This window comes from Hoplias malabaricus, chromosome X1, assembly GCF_029633855.1.
Source record: "Hoplias malabaricus isolate fHopMal1 chromosome X1, fHopMal1.hap1, whole genome shotgun sequence".
Lineage (NCBI taxonomy): Eukaryota > Metazoa > Chordata > Actinopteri > Characiformes > Erythrinidae > Hoplias > Hoplias malabaricus.
The window spans coordinates 17,750,302-17,768,430 of NC_089818.1; the positions used below are offsets into that span (position 1 = coordinate 17,750,302).

Consider the following 18,129-nt stretch of genomic DNA (forward strand, 5'->3'; position numbering starts at 1 on the left):
GGTCAGTCTGGAGCTGGAATGTTGTCTGATGTGCACAGTGCATTTGTTGGCACAGACTCACCATGTCTTCTGGGTGTGTTAAAAAAATAAGTAGGAAGAAAACTGCAATGTTTTAATTCTTTGAGCCATGTCATGGGTTAAATGACAGATGCAACTCTACATGTTTTCTTTCATTTGGTACGTGCAGCTCTATGTCCATGCAACCATCCAGCACTCCTTTGCAATTTGAGCTTAACTGGGAAGCTCAACCCACAAGCTCTCGGGATTGGTTCATTAGATTTATGATGTAAGAAACCCTGGCTGTCTGAATCCTCTAGTTGGAGACTTTGGGGGAAACTAAAGTGGCTGTAGAACTACACAATCTGACAGAGTTTATTGCTCTTTTACTACAATGCACTTTGCTGGCGATGGCGTCCGCTCCATCAGGACAAGCTGTTGGCTCCAGTGTGTGGATAACAATCGGGAAATTAACTTCTTTAACCCCCAGCTTCTTAATTACATTTCCCATTCCACCTTAAATATTACTGCAGCAGCTTTGCGTTTTAACATTGAGAAAAGCACATGTAAATAAAAAAACTGTAAACATAAGAAATATAAAGGAAAATGCACAGCAACTGAACCACTTTAAATTAAAGCATGATTTAAGGTGGAACAGAACATCACAATAAGAACCTAGAGAATAAGGAGCTTATTCAGATTTAAAACAAGAGTCCAAAATTGGAAAACAAACAAACAAAAAAAAAAGAATCTGATAGTGAAAATAAGATCTGACCAAAAAAGGATATGAAACTAAAACAAATCTGAAAACATAAAATCTGCAACTGAAAAATATAACTTTTCAAATATCAATATATATAGGAAAATGAAAAATGAAACAATTTTTATTCAAAACAATGAAATAATTGAATCAAAATTGAATTTAAACTGAAAAAAAAATCATCTTACACTTATCACTTATTTTAATTTTGAATACACGTGTATTTTTATCTCAAGATTTGAACTTTCATTTTCAGATTTTTCAAATGAACAAAATTTTTGACCCTAATAGCTCCATATTTCTTTAACATTTTTTTTTGCTCAAGGATCGCTTGTCATTTTAATAAATATTAGACTGAAATATCATACACTAGACACCAGAAGATATTAAATGTTTTATTCAGTATCTAAAAGACATTATCAAATGATAAATAATATATTCTAGTTATTTATTTATATAAAGTGGTCAAATGTTAATCATTGCTAATCATAGCAAATACACCCTGATGATATTATTACTTGATATTATTCAGTATGTTTTAGAAATCATCTACAGCTCTGTTCAACATTCATCTAACATGGTTTAATTCTGCAAAGCTTCCTATAAATTATCTGGTAAATTTGATTACCTATGTTATTTCGGAACCCTTCAGACATGTACCAATCACAAAATTGGTTTTATATTGTTGAAAACAATTGTTCCAAAGTTGGAATGCTAATTATGTTGTAAAGTGAGCAGGGTAAATCTCTAAATGAGAGCTAGCAGCCAACAGTCCGTCACATAATTAGCAGCTACTCATTGTCAGTAGATGCCCCATCTGATCATGAGCGGCAGTCACTCTCCACTTAGTGGCACCTGCCAGTCCACAAGTGGCAGATTCATCTTAACACAAGCGAGACGCTGCTATCAGTCATTTGAAGCTGCCAAGAACGAAGTGACTCTAAAACCTAACACTGACTAATGCCAAGTTATGCTTGTTATGATTTGAAAAATCCTAAGCTACAGATTTCACAGGATGAAGAGAATCTCTAAATGCTGCCCTCCTGCCTCATCTGTTCAAGCTGCATTGAGTGACGGCGGGGGGGTCTTCGGCTCCTCTGACCATCTTGTTTGTGGACTTTTTGCTCTTCGGGTCTTGGGGCAGCGCTTTGCTCTCCGGTGCAGGAGCGTCTGGGTGTGCTTGTGCCTGGGAGAGGGGGCAAGAAGCTGCCGCTACGAACTTGGGTTCTTAAACTAAGCTGCTCCTGGGGCTTCCATTTTGTCATGGTGTTAAATTCAGGTGGTACTAGAGAGAGGGAGCTGGAGCTTCTAGAGCACTGGTGGAGATTCCTGCTGTTGGGAACCGGGGGTAGAGTTAGACTGTTTGGCTGGTCATTTAAGCGAGTGTCTGAGCTGGACAGATTAAAGGAAAGTGTGGGCAACTGAAGTAAGTTCTGTCCAGTGAGAGCAGGTAGAGTGTTTCTTCGACTCTGCAGACGTTCTGGGATCGCTGGACACTCGAGGATATACTTCTCTACATAGCTTCTGGATATCACTTTCCCAGAAGTCTGTTTGTGTCCTGCTGCCTTTGGACCATCAGTTTGCTCACCCTGATTAACAAGAAACATGTTTCTTCCTTCCTCTTCCTCTTTTTCTTGCATGGGTTCTTGCCTCATTGTTTCCTCGTAAGTGCGGCTGAGGTGGGCCAAGTTATGAATAGCCAACCAAGGCTCGGAATGCAGCCGCTGGCGGTTCATGATCTCTGACTCTTGAGGCAAAGGAGATCCCACCCTGCTTCCTCTCTTTCCTGAAGCCCTGAAATTGAAGATGTTTTCTCCTTCTGCTTCTGAGTTTGGTGAGCTAGTCTTCAGTTCAATATCCGAGGGTGACATGCAGGAGACGGGAGAAGTGTTTGGCGAGGGAGGAACGTTTAGGTAGCGGCGGGTCACGGTAGCGCCGTCTGAGCTCAGATCAGTAGCGATGATGATGATGTCCTGGCCCTTGGCCCTGCAGGCATCCAGCAGCACCTGTTTAGAGTTGGTAAAGAGAATCATTGTTTTTGTATTATTTTGTTTCATGACTGATGGAAGTCTTTTCCACTGCATGGTACCTATTTGACTCAGATTGGCTCTTTTGCTTTTCCATTAGGCAAATCTGGTACCTGGAAGTATTTTTTGGCACTGCATGCTTCCGGTTCACAAGCTGGCTTAGATGTAGATGTCCAGCCCAAGATACAGTAGCAATTACATTAGTTTTTATCAGACTCACACAGTAGCTCTGTTGGACTTTTAAAGAGGTCGAAAGGCTTCTTGGCATGGTGGTCAACAAAAGACTCCAGCAAGAGCTGGACAGTGCAACAAGGAATGGATCTGTCTGATCTGATGTGTTCTTTCCCAAAAAACAATAACAACAAGCGAATACATGATGAGTGAACTGCACCTAATTTTACTGCTATCGTTGTCATAGTTTCCAAAGCGTGTGGTCCCTGTTTTGGTATAATGTTCTGTGATGTCATCTGCTACATTTCACGGGAGTGGACAACTTACCAGGTACCAAGTGAGTAGAGCAAATACCCTGCAGTGGAAAAGTGACATTACATTTATATTACATTTGTTATTAATTAACCAGTAGATAGGCGGCTAGACTTGCAGCCAGGATTGACTGATACTACACGGATTCCCAGTGCACATTTGATGTATTTGCTTAAAGCAATACTAGGCAAGATTTGATATTTTTGCTCCTGGGCTCCCCCTATATTTGCAGAAAATAATTCACTTAGCACACATCCATAGGGCCGTTTCTGCAGTGGCAAGCTGGGTATTGTAATTAAGCTCTAGTTTTAGGCAAAGGATCTAGTGTTAAAGGGCAGGATTAGTAGCTCCTTGGCTTCAAGCTATACCAGCTTCAAGCACTGACCTGTATGGTATCCTGTTCTTGGGAGTTGATAGCGTACACTAGTGCTGATGCCCCCGCATAATCCTCCATGCTGGGATCAGCACCGGCAGAGATGAGGGCTGCAGCCACCTCTGCACCAGCCCGCTCCATGCAAGCATACATCAATGCAGTACGACCAGCCTTGTCTTGGACGTTTGGGTCAGCCTGGTTCTTGATGAGGAAGCGGACAAGCCTCAGCATGGTGTTTCCAGACTGGTCACCCCTCATGGCCCGGCAGGCAGCCAGCAGAGGGGTCTCTCCTCGCTGGTTACGCTCGTTAACATGTGCTCCTCCCTCCACCAGCAACCGGACCAAACGGAGCTTGCCCAGCTGGGCCGCCGTTATGAGGGGGCTCCCATCCACAAGATACTCATGTGTTTCTGCCATAGCTGGAGCTGTGATGGGGATTTTTTAAAGTCTATTTTTATTTGAAGAAGCTTGACTCAGAATTAATCTCTTTTTAGTTGTTAGTTTTCAGAGGAAGGAAAAAGGGAAGCTATCAGCAGAATATCAAACTTTTTCCCCTCAAAGACATTTATGCAGTATATCAGTACAGTTATGGAAAGGTTTGGACACCCCTGGTCTGATTCTGTTTGAATTATTTGATTTTCTAAGTCTAAAATAGTACACGTCTTCAACAGAGAAAATTCAGAATCTGCTCATTTTATATTCAAGTAAAGATACTAAAGTTATTCTAATTTAGATGCAAAAATCAGTGTTGTTTCTGTTCTAAATGCAGCATATAATGATTTCAAGCTTAAAATGTCAAGCCATCAAGGCACTGCTATTAAAGAGCTTGACCTTGACTGCAGGCTGCTTTGAAACTGCTTCATCTCAGTAGGAGAGCCACTTCAGTTGAAAGGGAAAAAGAGGTCATTGGTGCCAGGTCAGCATTTAAAATATTGGGTAACTGACTGAGCTCTGTCCATGCAGTTATAGCACATGATTTTATATTATTTCACTACATTTTCATGAGAAAATATCAGATTGAGGGAATTGTATACATCAGTTATATTCCATATATCCACAATTGTATTAAAATTTAATATTAACACTACTTAAGGGAGTACCATTTTTAAAAAACAATATACAGTTCTTCATGCAGTTTTTAATGAGACAAGCATGAAATGGAAATCTAAAAGAAGAGAAATGCAGAGAAATGTTGTCAATTCCATGAAAACAATATTGTCGGCACGCAAAAGAGAATCAGGGACATATTTGTTCAACAGTTCACCAAACAATATGGCGTATTTCTTCATTTAAAAATGTCTTGCTTCATTGATGTTTCAGTTCATGCTGACAGCATTGTCTCTGATACTTTGGTATAATTACTTCAGTAATAACTCTTTTTCTTCTAATTCCTTGCCGTATACTATGCCCTTTGGATTAGTAAGCAAACTGTCTTTGATAATTACATAGGCTACATTTCCCATTGAGTATAAATAAGAACTGTAACTGACCTGTTGACTTGGATATAGTATGAAACCAGCAGCAAATAGATCCTCTTCGCTATTGGGGTCTTTCTGTGCTGTGATGTTTCCGCAAGGGAGCATTTGTGTGTGTGTTTGTGTGTGTTTTAGGGTGGGGGGAATGACCCTGCAATGTGTGTGTGTATGCAAGTGTACAGTTAAGGTAAAATAAATAAAATTAATAATTTTCTGTCATGTATTGAACAAACAAACAAAAATATGGAGCTTGTACAAAGGCTTCAGTGGAAAATTCCTTTTTGGCAGGGTGCCATTTTAGAAAATTCTAGGTTTTTTTTTTTCTTTTTTTTTTTGAACCAATTTTTTTATATGAACCAATGGAGACATTATAATGTAAAGTCGTAAAAATCATATTTAGAGACTCAAATTGTTCCTCAGTTTATTTCCTCAAATCAATGGGTTAAAATGATGGAATGGTTTGTTTAACTGTGGGAACAGATTGTTAATTCTCTAAATAAACTACACACACACACACACACACTTTAAGTGCTCTGTAGAAACCTGATTTCTGAGGTGTTTAATGTCCTGAGCACTTGTCTGATCCACTCATACCAACGCAACACGCGCTAACACACCACCAACGTATCATTGTCAGTGTAGCGTTAAAAATAATCCAACTCCAAAATAATAGCCTTCTTGCTCTGTAGTGCTCCTCTGGGGGTCCTGACCACTAACGAGCTAACAAAGTATGCAGAGCAAGGGGTATGCTACATTCTGTAGTTGTACGCTATAAGTACAAAGTGCACATTTATGGTGAGCGAGAGCTGAGAGAATGGACAGTGAGTGTAGAAACAAAGATGGGAGTGTATCAGTGTGTCTTGGCTGTAAAGGCAGGGTAACAAAAGCAGATTGTTTGAGTTCATGGTTGATTTGCCTGAAAGATGTTGGAACATTTGGGGACACCTTCTGTACTAGTTAATATTTTGTTATGTAATAAACTCTTTAAGTGCTTATCTCATGTGCACAGACTGTACATCTTTAAGAGAATTTTCGAGATCTCGCTTCTGATTGGCTCGGGGGCGGGGCTTAGGCGCGCTCTGAACGTGAGCGTATGAATAAAGTGACGAAAACGTTTGGAAACACCTGCATTCTTACAGCTGAGAACCCGAGAACGAGAAACACAGACCGGCTTCAAAACACCGCTTAAGACTTTTTTTCCGACGCGTTTTTATGCTGCGAGAGACAGAAGAGTGTTTTTAGTTCTTTGGCTGGAGATTCAGACCATACGCTTGCACCGCTGCTGACGGCAGGAGACTTTTATAACGTGAGTAACATTGTTCCCCATTTGGTGAACTCCACCGACTTTACAAAATGTCGGTATAATAATATCGACAAGACGACAGTCAGTAAGAATAGTTTAATATTATATGCTCAATTTGAGATAGAGTTACCTCATAATTTTTTTTACAAATGTGGCGTTAGTGTGCAGGAGTAGCCTTTTAGAATTGTAACGGCGCACACTGAACGTCGGTCCTACGTTAACAAATTACCTATCAATCCTAGCTATGTAAATAACTCCCTTTATCAGTGCGGATAGCATTGCTTCAGTTTGAAAAGCATATTGAAGCCTCTAAACCTTAGGACCTATGCCCCTTTCGGCCATAGATAGACAGGTTTCCAATTTACAGTAGGATCTCGATGTAGGCAAGAATTTAATTCTAAAAAAATACGTATTTATCTACACAGACCTCTCAGGGGCTCTGATAATAATTAAACATTTTATTTAAAATAATGAGAATGCATTGCAAGTTGATGATAACACTACTCTGTCAGGCTGTGTGCTTCATATTTGCTCTATGTATTTTTTAAAATATATTATTTATTTTTGCAGGCACTGAATGATGCCTGAGAAAATTCAGATCAACAGCTCGAACGTGCGGTACACTGAGCAATACATTGAGTCTCAGTACAACTACCACACCACCTCTGTGTCCAGTGATGGAGACACATACACGGTCAGCATCTGACACTTAACCACACTCTCAAATCTGATTTATACACGAGAAAATCCTTTTCATATAATTTTTTTGCTCTCTCTATGTATGTGTTTGTTTAGAACTTTTTTAGTGATTATTTTGGCTTTTGTTCTCTTCTCTTGGTGCCAGTAGGTCACGCCTTGCTCAACTGAGTTCACATTCCGGACGGAGAGAGCTGTGCCCAAGCTGGGGGTGATGCTGGTTGGTTGGGGGGGTAACAATGGTAGCACTGTTACAGCTGCTGTTTTGGCCAATAAACTTGGCCTGACCTGGAGAACAAAGAACGGACTCAAGGTAAAGCACACTAATCCAAGTTCTAATGAAATAGTCATAGAATAAAGCACTGGTGATTGTATGTTTTCTGTAAAGCTTCTTTTTTGAGGCTAAGAATATTTTCGAGCCACCCCACTCCGACACGCATGATATGAATGCACAAAAGTACTCTGAGCCCCACCTAGGAGCTCCGAGCTCCACCTAGGGACTACCAGCATTTTGAGAACCACTGGGATGACAGAAAAAAAGACGTTTCTGTTCATTGTTAAATCAAAGCTCAATTTTTAATTTACAGCTCACAACTCAAATGATATGGTCTTCATTTATTATTTCCCTTGATGGAGACTGTAGTGGTTCAAACGTTGTAAAGAAATCCTTTAGTTTTTCTGTATCCTGCTCCTGTATCTTACTCAACGATATGGGTCCACATTGCCTTTGTATTGCATTATTTTTTTTACATATGATTTTGACTGGCATCCCTTTGTCTCCATGTCACTTTTACTACACTCCCATGAATATCTGAAGCTAATCCCTTTATAAATAATGTCTCTCAGACACAAGATGTGAATTGTAAACTGCTTTGGAAAATGTGGGAGATTATAAAGTGCATATTCATGCTCTAAATATCTCAGTTGTATTTCTCACTACTCTTCCTTCTTTCTTTCAGAGCGCCAATTACTTTGGCTCCTTGCTTGAGGCTTCTACAGTATCCTTGGGATCAGGACCCAATGGAGAGGTCTTTGTGCCTTTTAGAGATCTGCTGCCAATGGTGCATCCCAATGACATTGTATTTGATGGTAAATAGAAAAATATTTTCGGAAGCATGGGTGCAGCAATAACGCTTTTCTATTTCCAATACAGTAGTACCTGTAGATCTAAATAGCATTCTACAGAGTACATAATGACATTCGGGAGATGTTTAACATCAGCCTCTGAAGGTTATGTGCTTCAGCTTTTATGCTGTTTGTTTTTGTATATAAACAAGACAGCAGTTTTACTGGTTTGTTCAGTGAATCAGGAGATCGTACCAGTGGAAATTTCCATTCAAGTCCAATACTAGTGCAGACTTTAAGCTGTGAATATAGTGGAATTTTCCAACACCATTTCACCTCAATGATCCCCTTTGCTTGATGTCATTAGGAGATCAAAATAACTGACATAATTATTAGAGAAGCTTGGAACAAAACCAAAGCAAATTTGCCCTCTAGGATTAAGCTGCGTTCTTTTCGATATGGGCTTACACTGACTAATAATTACGAGTGATGTTTGGCAGGATTTGTGCCTTTGTTCTTCCAGCATAGGAGGGCACTGTGCAAATTAGTTTTGTGCATGTTTCTCAGGTTGGGACATCTCCTGCATGGACCTTGGTGCTGCTATGGAGCGTGCTCAGGTTCTGGACTGGAGTCTTCAGGAAAAGCTTCGTCCACACATGAGCAAGCTCAAACCAAGGCCCTCCATTTACATCCCAGAGTTCATTGCTGCTAACCAGGAACACAGGGCTGACAATGTGCTCGGAGGCACCAAGGCAGAGCAGGTAGCAAACAAGCATAAGATAATTGAGCAGAAAAACTACCAAAATCATGTTTTAATCCGAGAAGACAAAAGCATTATTAAATTGTAATTGAAGCTAATTCACAGTTTTTTTTCTATTTGCATTTGCAGTAATCCTATTGCATTTTCCATGACATTTTTTGATATAAAATAAAGAGCAGCTGATTTTAACAGACTGACTTGATTGTATGAATGTCTCTTCCAGGTGGAGCAAATCCGCAGAGATATTTGTGATTTCAAGGAGAAGAGTGGTGTAGAAAAAGTGATTGTGCTGTGGACGGCAAACACAGAGAAATTTTGTGATGTTGTACCTGGTGTCAATGACACAGCCAGGAACCTTCTCAATACTATTCAGGTAACAAACTGGCAACTGTTTCCACATACACACACACAGAGACATTTAGCCAGTGAGCTTAGAGAGAGATTACAAAAATCTGAATAATCACAATACAGCAGGCTAATGTTTGCAATTAGAAAGCAGCATATGGGAACTAGACTCACCGGAGCAGTGTTACAGTCTATTTTCTGCGATTGACAGATGTATAAAAATTAGGCAGACCAATCAGAGCACCGTTGACATGGTTACAGACCAAATAAATAAGCAGGAAGATGGACGGATGAACAGCTCATTTTGTTCGTAGCAGAACACGAAAGCTTAGAACGTAATCAACACGCTGAGAACTAAAATGATTAAAGAGGTTAAAGAAAATATAATCCCTTTTAATGAGAGAAACAACACACAGAAACAGTCTCAAACTCCCTCAGTGACCTTCTGAAACACTTCTGAACTCCTTGTGTTGTTCTCAATAACTCCGTATATCAATTTATTCTTCCTCTTGCAGCATCTTCTACGATTTCAGAACGCTGAGAAAAAAAAACACACTGGACACGGTGTAGTTCCACTACGTCAAAAATCGTATCAGTTTTTTTATGTGCAAAAGAATAGTATGTAGTGAGAAAATGTGTTTATTCAGAGAAAGCATATTTTGGAGCAATTTGAAAATAGTTGGGAGTGGCCTTGTTTAGTTATTGGGAACATAAGGCCTGAAGGCAAATGTATTCTCACACCCTGCCTCACCTTTATTAGTTTGAGTTTCGAGATCAGTAGTTTTCCATCTCAGACTCTTCTTCTTGCAGTGGTGCTAGCGCAATAACGTATAAACATGCTGATTTAAAAAAAAAAAAAAACTTTCTTGTATATTTTATTATATATTTTTTAAATGTCAGCTCCCCTTAACATTGTGTGAATATTTCATGATATATCGGCCAATAGAAATGGATCTAAATAATTTTTCTATTTAAAAAATGTTCAATTATTGTTGGGTGGTACGGTGGCGCAGCAGATAGTGTCGCTGTCACACGGCTCCAGGGTCCTGGGATTCAATCTGGGGGTTCAATCCCCACTCTGGGTGACTGTCTGTGAGGTGTGTTCTCCCTGTGTCAGCGTGGGTTTTCTCCGGGTGCTCGGGTTTCCTTCCATGATCCAAAAACTTTTGTTAATAGGTGAATTGGTGACTCAAATGTCTGCATAGGTGTGAGTGTGTGTCGCCCTGTGAAGGACTGGCACCCAGTGATTCCAGGTGGGCTCTGGACCCACCGCAACCCTGAGTTCGATAAGCGTTTACAGACAATGAATGAATTATTTTAATGTACAGTACATATTCTTACAATGTTCTTATCATTTTGTAATGACGGTGGCATTGTGAATTATTAACATTTATCAAGGCCCAGTGTTAATGAAATATTCAGTTATATTTAATTAACTGTTAATGGCTGTATTATTTGTAAATAATATATCACATGCAATCCAATCAAACTCCTTTCTTCATTTCTTCATCATAGACTGGAGGAGAGGTATCTCCATCAACACTCTTTGCTGTGGCGAGTATTCTGGAAGGCTGTGCCTATATCAATGGCTCCCCTCAGAATACCTTCGTCTCTGGAGCCGTGGATCTGGCCATTCAAGGGGGGGTCTTCATTGGGGGAGACGACTTCAAATCAGGCCAGACCAAACTGAAGTCTGTTCTAGTGGATTTCCTTGTCAGTGCTGGTATCAAGGTAAGTATTTAGATTTATCTAAACCTGCTATGTGGATGTAAATAATAATTAAAGCATTGTTTAGATGTGAAAACCTACAGTAAATATTTGTAAAAATACTTTTGTCCATGTAGAAGAAAGCTTTTTAACTTAGAATTCATTAAGTTATAACAAAAGTATTATGTTGCAGTTTGGCATTGTCTCTCTCATAGTTTATTCAAACAGACAGACGAGGAGGTATGAAATAACTGATGGAGTAAAACTTCAAAAAATTTACTTTTCAGGAGAAGGGAAAAATAAACTTATTGTAAGTTAATGTAACAAGAAATAATTTCATTTAGGAGCATTTATTTGCACAGTTTGTTATGAAATTTCTCTCCATGTAAACAGCAGCTGTTGTATTCCATTTATGAGAATTAAAAAAAAAAGAAATAAAACAAAAATGTAGATGCTGGGACTTTTTTGAGTCAAAGTTTTTGATGTATTTTTGAGTGTGCAGTCTCGTTTACTGTTTTCCCACGCCCCTCCACCTCTGCAGCCAACCTCCATCGTGAGCTACAATCACCTTGGGAATAACGATGGCATGAACTTGTCTGCACCACAGCAGTTCCGCTCTAAAGAGATCTCCAAGAGCAATGTGGTGGATGACATGGTGCAATCCAATCCTGTGCTCTACAAGCCAGGAGAGAAACCAGACCACTGTGTGAGTAAACCAGAGTCCTTAACTGGGAGTGTTTTTGGTCAATATTTAATGCACTTGTTTGGCGGCCATCTTGGCTGACGTTTTTAATAGAGCTGTGTATAATTTGTCTCACTCCAGGTGGTGATTAAATACGTTCCATATGTGGGAGACAGTAAAAGGGCAATGGATGAATACACATCGGAGATAATGATGGGTGGCACTAACACTATTGCTCTGCACAACACCTGTGAGGTAAGTTCTGTCTTGCTTGTTTAGAAAAACCCAAGGTGAGACAAGCAGCCTAAATCTATTCACAAGTAAATGAACTGGGGGGTGTGGTGGTGCAAAGAAATACAAAGGTAGCAAAGGTATCAAAACCCAAATTGAGTTGGAACTCTGTAGCTTTAGAAAGTTGTAGTCAACCAATCACAAAGCAGCACACCCACTAAACATAATAAGATTAGAACAAAAATGTTACAGCTTGAAAAAAGCTGTGCTATTTGGCTTCACTTCTGATCTTAAGACACAAGAAGTGTGTAGTCAAGGCCATCTGTACATAATGTAAAGCCTGTGTGAATAAAACGGAGATGCTTATTAAATGTTTTGGTTTCTAAAAAGACACAGCATCACATACACCCTTTAAAATTATTTAATGTCATAAATAAATAACCCTGGTGTGTGGAGTGTCAGCATGAGTCCATATTGTGTATGAGGTGAGGACTGCTAGTTAAATATGGCATCTTAATTTATCCCCTAGGTGTCTAAACGTATAACTTCAATACATAACATGTAATAACATAATAAATATATGGTTACATAATTAATTATACATACAGTTTATATTCTTCATAGACAGGTTAAGGTCTGCACGCCTTGTTTTTTTTTTTCATTTTGTATTACTACATTTCTATAAAATGGCTGCACAAAAGTAATTCGGCATTGCACTGAAAATACAGTGGGACAGATAAACAGGTTATTGTTGCTATTCTGTGAAACCTGTATTGTGATATAAATATTATTTTTAATTGATTTGAATATTATCTGAATTTATTTATTTATTTAAATAAAGGACTCCCTGCTGGCCAGCCCCATAATCTTGGACCTGGTAATCCTCACAGAGCTGTGTCAGAGAATCACGTTTTGCACAAAAGATGACCTGACCTTCCAGTCCTTCCACAGTGTCCTGTCCCTGCTCAGTTTCCTCTGCAAGGCTCCACTCGTCCCACAGGGGGCGCCGGTAGTAAACGCCTTTTTCCGCCAGAGAGCCTGCATCGAGAATGTCATGAGGTACAGTCGAGTTAATAATAGGGCTGTAAAATATGAACAATGTCGCATGCTGTAGTTATACCATTACTGCAGTATACTGTGCAATATGGCAAAACCATTTCCTATTCTATCAATCCCTGTTCAAATTAAGAAGGGTGTTTTCCTTCTCCTGTAGGTACCTTTTGGAGATAGGAAGATTGTCTAGACATATCAGAATAGCCTACATTGTAGAATATTTTACAATATAGTGTTTTTAAAATTAATGTTTACATATTCTTTGGTCAAACAGGGCATGCCTGGGACTGCCTCCTCAGAACCATATGCAGCTCGAGTATAAGATGGAGAGAAGCTTCATTCATCACCATGAGAACAAGGTCCATAACACTGCTCTCCCAAAGAACATCCATTTACCCAACGGGTACCACTGTGCCCAGAATAAAGAGATGAATGAGCTTGAAAATATTACAAAAATAAAAACTATTGCATGAAACTTGTCTCTCATGTTTTAAGGGTTATTTTTAAGCAGTGACTTGAATTATTGCTGTTTTGGTGGTTTAGGATCGTGCGCACTTTATAAGCACATTGAGTATTGTTTTTTTTTTGTTTGTTTTTTTGTTTTTTTTTGACAAAAAAAGTGTCAGTGTAGGAAAAAACTGGTTGGTTGTACTTTTTCAAAATAATTACAGTATTCACAAAAACTGTTATGTGTTCAAGGCTGTGGTGTTATTTTATATAAGGTTTGATGAATTATTAAATAAATGAATACTACAAACTGTCATGAAGACCCATCTTGTTTATGTGAAATTATTGAAATTCATTCATTCATTGTCTGTAACCACTTATCCAATTCAGGGTCTCTGTGCATCTGGAGCCTACCCAGAATTCATTGAGCGCAAGGCAGGAACACACCCTGTAAGGGCGCCAGTCCTTCACAGGGATACACACTCATACATATGGACACTTGAATCCATCTACCAACGTAAATTTTGACCGTGGGAGGGAAACCGGGGCACTCTGAGAAAACCCATGTGGAGAACACACCTAACTCAATAAAGGAGTGGGGCTTGAACCCACAACCTCCAAGTCCTTGGAGCTGTGTGACCGGGACACTACCTGCTGTGTCACTGTGCCACCTGAAATGAAGTTCAGTAATTAATAACATGAACTTACTCAAATAATGATGATCCAGTTACAGAAGGTGATTCACTGCAGATACAGTGGATACTAATACAAATAAACTTTTTAGATACAAAAATGTGTTAAAACCATGGTAAAATTATATGTGTATTAAACCAACTCTTGTTTTACACACTGGAGTCAAGCCAGTCTCCACTTGGAAAAGCTTGGTCAAACTAGTCCCCTCATTGTTTTTGTAGAACTGCCTATTCTGAACCTTATGGTAAGACATTGTAGAGGAACGGATTTCAAAATAAAAGTCACTGACAGGAAATTAATATAATGAATATGTAAATATATAAATAAATAATACATGAATTAAAAATAATTTGCTGTTTAGAGAATGCAATGAAGATATCAGGTCATGTCACTTCAATGTAAAATATCTTTAAATTATATGTAATTTTTATTCTAAATGTTATTAAAAGAAAGCCTAGTTTGCACACGTCATTTTCACTTCATGGGTGGCACGGTGGCGCAGCAGGTAGTGTCGCAGTCACACAGCTCCAGGGTTCAATTCCCACTCCGGGTGACTGTCTGTGAGGAGTTGGTGCGTTCTCCCTGTGTCCGCGTGGGTTTGCTCCGGGTGCTCCGGTTTCCTCCCACAGTCCAAAAACACACGTTGGTAGGTAGGTGACTCAATAGTGACCGTAGGTGTGAGTGTGTGAGTGAGTGTGTGTGTTGCCCTGTGAAGGACTGGCGCCCCCTCCAGGGTTCCAGCCTTGCGCCCAATGATTCCAGGTAGGCTCCGGACTCACCGTGACCCTGAATTGGATAAGCGGTTACAGGTAATGGATGGATGGATGAATTTTCACTTCATAATGATACAACACTTGATTGTCACTCAATATCACATCATTCTGGTGTGTCATTTCAAAATAAAGGCTCTTTGAGTTGTTCTATATCTTTATTTTAATTCCAAATTTAGATCATTATTATGAAACTGTTAGTTTGCACAGAACAGGTTCACTGTATAATAACAGTACACCACCTGAATATGTCACTCACTTAATATTATGTCATTCTTATGTGTCATTTCAAAGTAAAAGCCCTTTGTTTTTCCTATCTTTATAACATTATAATAAATCAGGTGATGAACTATCATTATTATAAAGTGAAATTGTTCTGTGCAAACTGAAGCATTCCTTTTAATATTTATCTAAATTTTTAATTATATTTATAGATAAGTCATTCTGAGTGACATAATCAGGTGGTGTACTTTCATTTTGTAGTGAATTTGTTGTGAACAGTTTCCTTTTAATAATTATCTAAATTTGGAATTAAAGTTACAGAGATGGGACCATACAAAGGACCTTTATTTTGCCGTGTGTGACAATCAGGTGTTGTACTATTATTATGAAGTGAAAATGGTGTGTGCAAACTGGAGGATTTCTCTTAATAACATTTAGAATATAAATGACAGAAAAATAATAATTTAAATATAATTTATGTTGAATTGACATGTCCTGATATCTTCATTACATCCACTTAATAGCAATGTCATTTTTTAATTTATTTATTATTTATTTATATATTAGTTTATTTCATTTCTTGTCAGTGACTTTTGGCTTTTCTTTTGAAATCCGTTCCCCTACAGCTCTTACCGTAATGTTCAGAATACGCAGTTCTACCAAAACAATGAGGGGGGGCTAGTTTGACCAAGCTTTTCCAAGTGGATGCTGGCTTGACTCCCGTGTGCAAACAGTGTGCGCATGCGCCTGCTTCCAGCTCCCATAGCAACAGCAGTCGCTATCTTAGCAGTTATGCTACAAAACAAACTGGCTTACTTCACATTTTAAACCTTGGCATGTCGTTGTTTTATTTACAACGTGCTCGTGGATAGATTTAATCCTTAATTAAGGTTTACATTTAAGGGGCGGATGCTGTAATGGCGGAGAAAAGGCGCTCGGGTGTCGGAACGGTGGGCATAGGTGAGTCTAAAGCGGTGAAGGAGGAGGATAAAGACGGAGAGTTTCTCTCTCAATGCGGGGTCGGGCTGCTGCTCAGAGACGCTCTGTTAAAGCTCCTGGAGGCCAGGCCCGAGGACCCCATAGCCTTTCTCGCCGAGCACTTCACTAACTTGGGCACGGAGTGTGAGGGCGGCCCGCTGCCTGGAGGAGGAGGAGACGGAGGAGATGAAGAACAGGAGGAGAACAGGGTGGAGGAGCAACAGCAGCTTAACAGAGCTCTGTGGCATCTGAGTCTGGCTCATCACTCCCAGCGGTAAACTTACACAACTTTACCATTGCATCCAGTACATAATGTCCAAGAACGTACGGTGCACTCGTTGTGGCAGTCCTATAATAATATGGGATGCCATAAAGCAGCTCATGAGCTCCCTCACTGCATTAATGGGTGTCCTGAGGGACATAATATTGACTTATTTTGGCTGTTACAGTTACATTACTTAAGGTGGAACTGATTCCATGTTTGAGAGAGCCTCTTATTAAAACATAACATTCCACCTTTAAAGATGGAGAGCTCTTGAGTGAACACAAATGAAAATGTGTTTGTTTTTTCTGTGAAAACTGTAGTAGTACGCAATTGTCTACATTGCCTTTAATTTGTCCTTGTTTTATTTCAGATCAGCTTTCAACAACAACATCCGTGTGGCCTATGACCTGCTGAGTCAGTGTGGCTCCCGTCGGCGTGTTCCCAGTTGTGTCCGAGGCCGTCTTTACAGTGAAATGCTGCGGTGCTTGTGTAGTGAGGGAGGTCTGTCCGGCACCACGGCCGCGCCCCTGCTCCGCCGAATCCGATGCCACGACCACGAGGCTGTGCCCTTTGAGCTTTTTCGGCAGGGTGTCCAAACATGCGCAGCGTTTGCAGACTATATCCGCAAGTCCCAGTGCCTATATGCTGCAGTGGCCAGTCGCCCCGAGCGGCCAGCGGAGAGAGACCTGTGTCGTGCCGTTCTGTCCACCCTCCAGGAGGCATTGGAAACTTCGCATGGGGCTGATTCTGCAAGGTTCCTGGAGGCCAGTGCCAAGATCTCTCCAGCCAAGCTGGCACAGACCATGGTAGAGGCGAGTGGCACTGGCGAGCAGCAGGAAGGACCAACCATGGACGCTAAGGAGTTTGAAGATGCTGCTGCTGCACTTTTCATTGACAGGGTTCGAGTGGTCAATTGAGCCAGAGTCAGAAGGAGACTGAATGAGGAAAGGTCTTTGGAAGCTAAGCCAAAAGGGCCATGTCTATTACAGATCATGTTGTAGATGTTTTTGAGAATTGATCCTGGATGACATTGTGGGTTTTCTTTTAGGTGTTTACTTTAAATTATGGTCACTAAAATGTAGTGCTCATGTTGAGAATGTAGCTACAGTTGTAAGTAAAATATTTACATTTACCTACATTTGACAGCTGATAAATACCATATTAGAAAGGGGTTTCTTTTCTAGAATTAATTTTCCATGAAATGCAATGTGTATCTAATTCTGTAAAAGCTGAACAAAGGAATCCAGCAAAAAATAGAAACTACTATTAATCAGAAACAGGCTCTAATAATCAAGTATAGCTAACCACACTAGGAATGTATCTAATTTGCATAATATCTCTGGGGCCTGGAGGTTGTGGGTTCGAGTCCTGCTCCAGGTGACTGTTTGTGAGGAGTGTGGTGTGTTCTCCCTGTGTCTGCGTGGGTTTCCTCCGGGTGACTGCCTGTGAGGAGTGTGGTGTGTTCTCCCTGTGTCTGTGTGGGTTTCCTCCGGGTGACTGTCTGTGAGGAGTGTGGTGTGTTCTCCCTGTGTCTGCGTGGGTTTCCTCCAGGTGACTGTCTGTGAGAAGTGTGGTGTGTTCTCCCTGTGTCTGCGTGGGTTTCCTCCGGGTGACTGACTGTGAGAAGTGTGGTGTGTTCTCCCTGTGTCTGTGTGGGTTTCCTCCGGGTGACTGACTGTGAGAAGTGTGGTGTGTTCTCCCTGTGTCTGTGTGGGTTTCCTGCGGGTGACTGACTGTGAGAAGTGTGGTGTGTTCTCCCTGTGTCTGTGTGGGTTTCCTGCGGGTGCTCCGGTTTCC

The 18,129-nt window shown here is 40.3% G+C and overlaps 3 protein-coding genes across 3 annotated transcripts; 2 read left to right on the top strand and 1 right to left on the bottom strand.

The window, feature by feature from the left end:
- Window positions 1–1,785: 1,785 nt before the first annotated feature.
- LOC136675511 (ankyrin repeat domain-containing protein 34B-like) lies at window positions 1,786–4,057 on the bottom strand. Its single transcript, XM_066652068.1, has 2 exons — window positions 3,653–4,057; window positions 1,786–2,763 (listed from the first exon to the last, which is right to left on the bottom strand). Exons 1-2 carry the CDS (start codon window positions 4,055–4,057, stop codon window positions 1,786–1,788), a joined length of 1,383 nt encoding a protein of 460 aa, XP_066508165.1.
- Window positions 4,058–6,259: 2,202 nt separating this feature from the next.
- On the top strand, window positions 6,260–13,718 carry LOC136675800 (inositol-3-phosphate synthase 1-A-like). Its single transcript, XM_066652557.1, has 11 exons — window positions 6,260–6,421; window positions 6,989–7,112; window positions 7,266–7,427; window positions 8,074–8,203; window positions 8,747–8,940; window positions 9,163–9,312; window positions 10,800–11,015; window positions 11,533–11,697; window positions 11,815–11,928; window positions 12,746–12,963; window positions 13,232–13,718. The coding sequence occupies exons 2-11, from the start codon at window positions 6,996–6,998 to the stop codon at window positions 13,428–13,430; spliced, it is 1,665 nt and encodes a 554-aa protein (XP_066508654.1). The 5' UTR covers window positions 6,260–6,421; window positions 6,989–6,995; the 3' UTR covers window positions 13,431–13,718.
- A 2,130-nt stretch (window positions 13,719–15,848) lies between these two features.
- Window positions 15,849–17,871, top strand: LOC136675896 (tubulin polyglutamylase complex subunit 1-like). Its single transcript, XM_066652696.1, has 2 exons — window positions 15,849–16,341; window positions 16,703–17,871. The coding sequence occupies exons 1-2, from the start codon at window positions 16,007–16,009 to the stop codon at window positions 17,247–17,249; spliced, it is 882 nt and encodes a 293-aa protein (XP_066508793.1). The 5' UTR covers window positions 15,849–16,006; the 3' UTR covers window positions 17,250–17,871.
- The last annotated feature ends 258 nt before the right edge of the window (window positions 17,872–18,129 follow it).